The 2,778-nt window shown below is 43.9% G+C and overlaps 1 protein-coding gene across 1 annotated transcript; it reads left to right on the top strand.

Annotated features, from left to right (window-relative positions):
- Positions 1-900: 900 nt before the first annotated feature.
- Positions 901-1,885, top strand: LOC102313782 (GTPase IMAP family member 4; the record flags this gene model as incomplete). Its single annotated transcript, XM_014331706.2, is given in 3 exon segments — positions 901-1,194; positions 1,641-1,679; positions 1,784-1,885. Coding segments are annotated over 3 exon segments (163 nt in total), but the record flags the coding sequence as incomplete, so codon positions are not given.
- Between the last annotated feature and the right edge of the window lie 893 nt (positions 1,886-2,778).

Here is a 2,778-nt window from a genome sequence, read left to right as displayed (position 1 = left end):
CTGATAATACCTCCCACCCACTCTATGACACGCTGGCTATCACAGCAGCAGTGGGAGAGGGAGATTACCAGATAAACATAAACACGCAGCATCTAACACACTGGGAACACTGCAATAGTTACACCCTTTTCACACACGCTCTTTTCTACTCTGGAATATTCTCGTCAATTTTCTTGCTATTTATTTGTAATCCCCTCTGTTAATCCTTGGTATTTATAACTGAGTGATCTGCATACGTTAGTGCTATTTCTTAAATGTGTAAAATCTGTAGCATATTGTATTATTTGGAGTTTAGTCTGTTACTGTTTTTACCATTTCTTCCTGGAACAACTATAACCCGCAAAGTTTCCGCAGGGATTAATAAAGTATTCTGATTATGATTGTTTCAGGATGACCTGCCATTATCCAATCACACATCTGCTTACCTGCATCTTTGGCACCTGATGGCTTTGAACTTTTCTTGTCCATCTTCCATTGGTTTTAATTTTGCACTCCAGTATGAATTTCTAAGCAGCAGATCAGAGATCATCCCCCTACTCGCTGAAAATGCTGCTCAGGGCCATTGATCAGTGATCATGTGGAGGGTGTGGAGGATAAGAGAGGCACGGACGGGACTCTCTCTCTTTAGCCTTCAGCCATCAACATAGACAAGGCAGTTCATATGGTTCATCTTCATTTACACACAGCGCACCTCCATCTTTCCGGCGCCGTAGGAAAGCCCATAACAAACACCGTGATGACGTCACGTACCTCAACGTCTCGACCAAAGTTACCCCGTCACCACGAGTAAGGGCGCCAGCAGATATAGTAATTTCACTTGAAAATAGAAACCAGGTTAATGAGAAAGAGAGAAAATTCAGATCGATCAGTGAGAGTGATGCTTTTAAATAAGTCGTCAGCTGACGTTTCCTCTGCACAGTGAAGCTCCTCCCCTTTAGGCTGAACGGTTTATTACAGCGCAGATTCTCCACTCCGAGATCTCACTGTGATTGGATAGTGAAGCAGCAGGTGTGGCAGGTACAGCAAACTGAGTTTCCGGTAGGGCATTTCGCACCTGTGTTAAACACAGTCGGTGTTTCCCTGCACTGGTTGGGTAGAGACCAGCTCTTTCCAGAGTTTGAGGATCCGGACTCGGAGCTGAAGTTGTCCGGCAGAAGCAGCAACAATCGCAGATGGCAGCGAGTGTACCGGCAGGTGAGTCGGTGGGCTTTATTTTACCTGCGGATACCGACAGCGTCAGGATCCGGAGTTTTTCGCTGAGGGAGAACCTGTTAGACCAGTGTTGTGCCAGAAACTGATTTCCAGTGTTTCCGTGTGTTTTAATGCGTAACGTCTTTACTTTATATTGGTAAAGAGACGTTAGTGGACAAGATTTACAAAGCGGTTATACATAAAACTACCAAGTAACTTTATAATTAGTGTACCTACATTATAACCAATCCGGTCCTTTTTGGTCACTTAAACTATTGTTGTATTTCTCTGCTGTCCTCTTGCCCAGTTTCCTCCCAAAAAACACATTTTTAATGCAATTTTAATTTTTTACTAGATAAATAAAGGATATATAAAAGTCACAGAACAAATATGTAGTTTTTACCAGATCATCAGTAAGAACTCTTTCATTTATCTGTGTGTCTGAATAGTGGGGGCAAGGAGAAACAGTAAGGACGAACCTGTGAGCTGTAAGTCCAGATGTTTGTATAAACACACACAGTGTCGGTGAACCTGAGATAAAGAGTCAGTTTAGGGAATCAAACAGTGAGCTGACATGTGTGTCTGTGTTCAGTGAGGCTGGTTCTGGTTGGGAAGACTGGAGTAGGGAAGAGCTCCAGTGGAAACACCATCCTGGGAAAGGACGTCTTCAGAGCAGCAACTGGTTCTGCCTCAGGTAACACACACACACACACACACACACACACACACACACACACACACACACACACACACACACACACACACACACACACGAGGGTGTCTAATAATATGAAGGTCTCTGTCTGCACAACCGAAACAAGGACTAAGAAACAGAAGGTCGCAGGCAAAGGTGCAAGAACAGTTTTAAATCAAGATCAAATCTAAAGAAAGTAGAAGTGCTGCCTCCTAGTAGCTGTACCTGTGGAGATACTAGGTTATTTTCAGAAAAGTTCCCCTTTGACCTTGAGTTCAAGGTCAGAGAGATTCAAATAGGTCCAAGATCACAAAAAGCTTATGCTGGCTTGCTCTGGAGTTATCACATTCACAAACCTGGGCATTCACACCACCCGCCTCCACCTGTGGCCAGGCCTCTGGGATGGATGAGACTCTGCCTGAGGGCCTTAAGGCTCTGGATTTCCTGGTTGAAATGCGTCTGTAACTTCTGGAAGTTGTGGGTGATGCCTCTGGACCAGAAGATTGGGTGGTGGTCCCCCCGTTCAAGAGCAGGGATCAGTGATTCTCGGTCCACACTGTTCATTCCTGGTTGGAGTAAAGTTAGAAGACTTTAAGTAAGGCATCACTGACAGTTCAACAGTTGGAGGCTGTACCAGTGCATAGAGCTGAGCACGGAAGCTGGTCGGTCTGCATTCCTGTCCTCACCTGTGGCAACGAGCTATGGGCAGATACAAGCTGCAGATAAGGACTAAAGATGGCACGATTTCACTTTTTTATGTCCGATACAATATCATAAATCTGGATATCAGCCGATACCGATATGAATCCGATATAGCGTTTTTTATAATCAATCAAACTGTTTTTTTAATATCTTGCTACATTTTGTATAAGTTCAGTTCATTTTTATTTCAA

The sequence above is a fragment of the Haplochromis burtoni genome, unplaced genomic scaffold (assembly GCF_018398535.1).
Source record: "Haplochromis burtoni strain Fernald_Lab_line unplaced genomic scaffold, NCSU_Asbu1 Contig_4810, whole genome shotgun sequence".
NCBI classification, from domain to species: domain Eukaryota; kingdom Metazoa; phylum Chordata; class Actinopteri; order Cichliformes; family Cichlidae; genus Haplochromis; species Haplochromis burtoni.
This window is presented reverse-complemented; position numbering and strand designations above follow the sequence as displayed.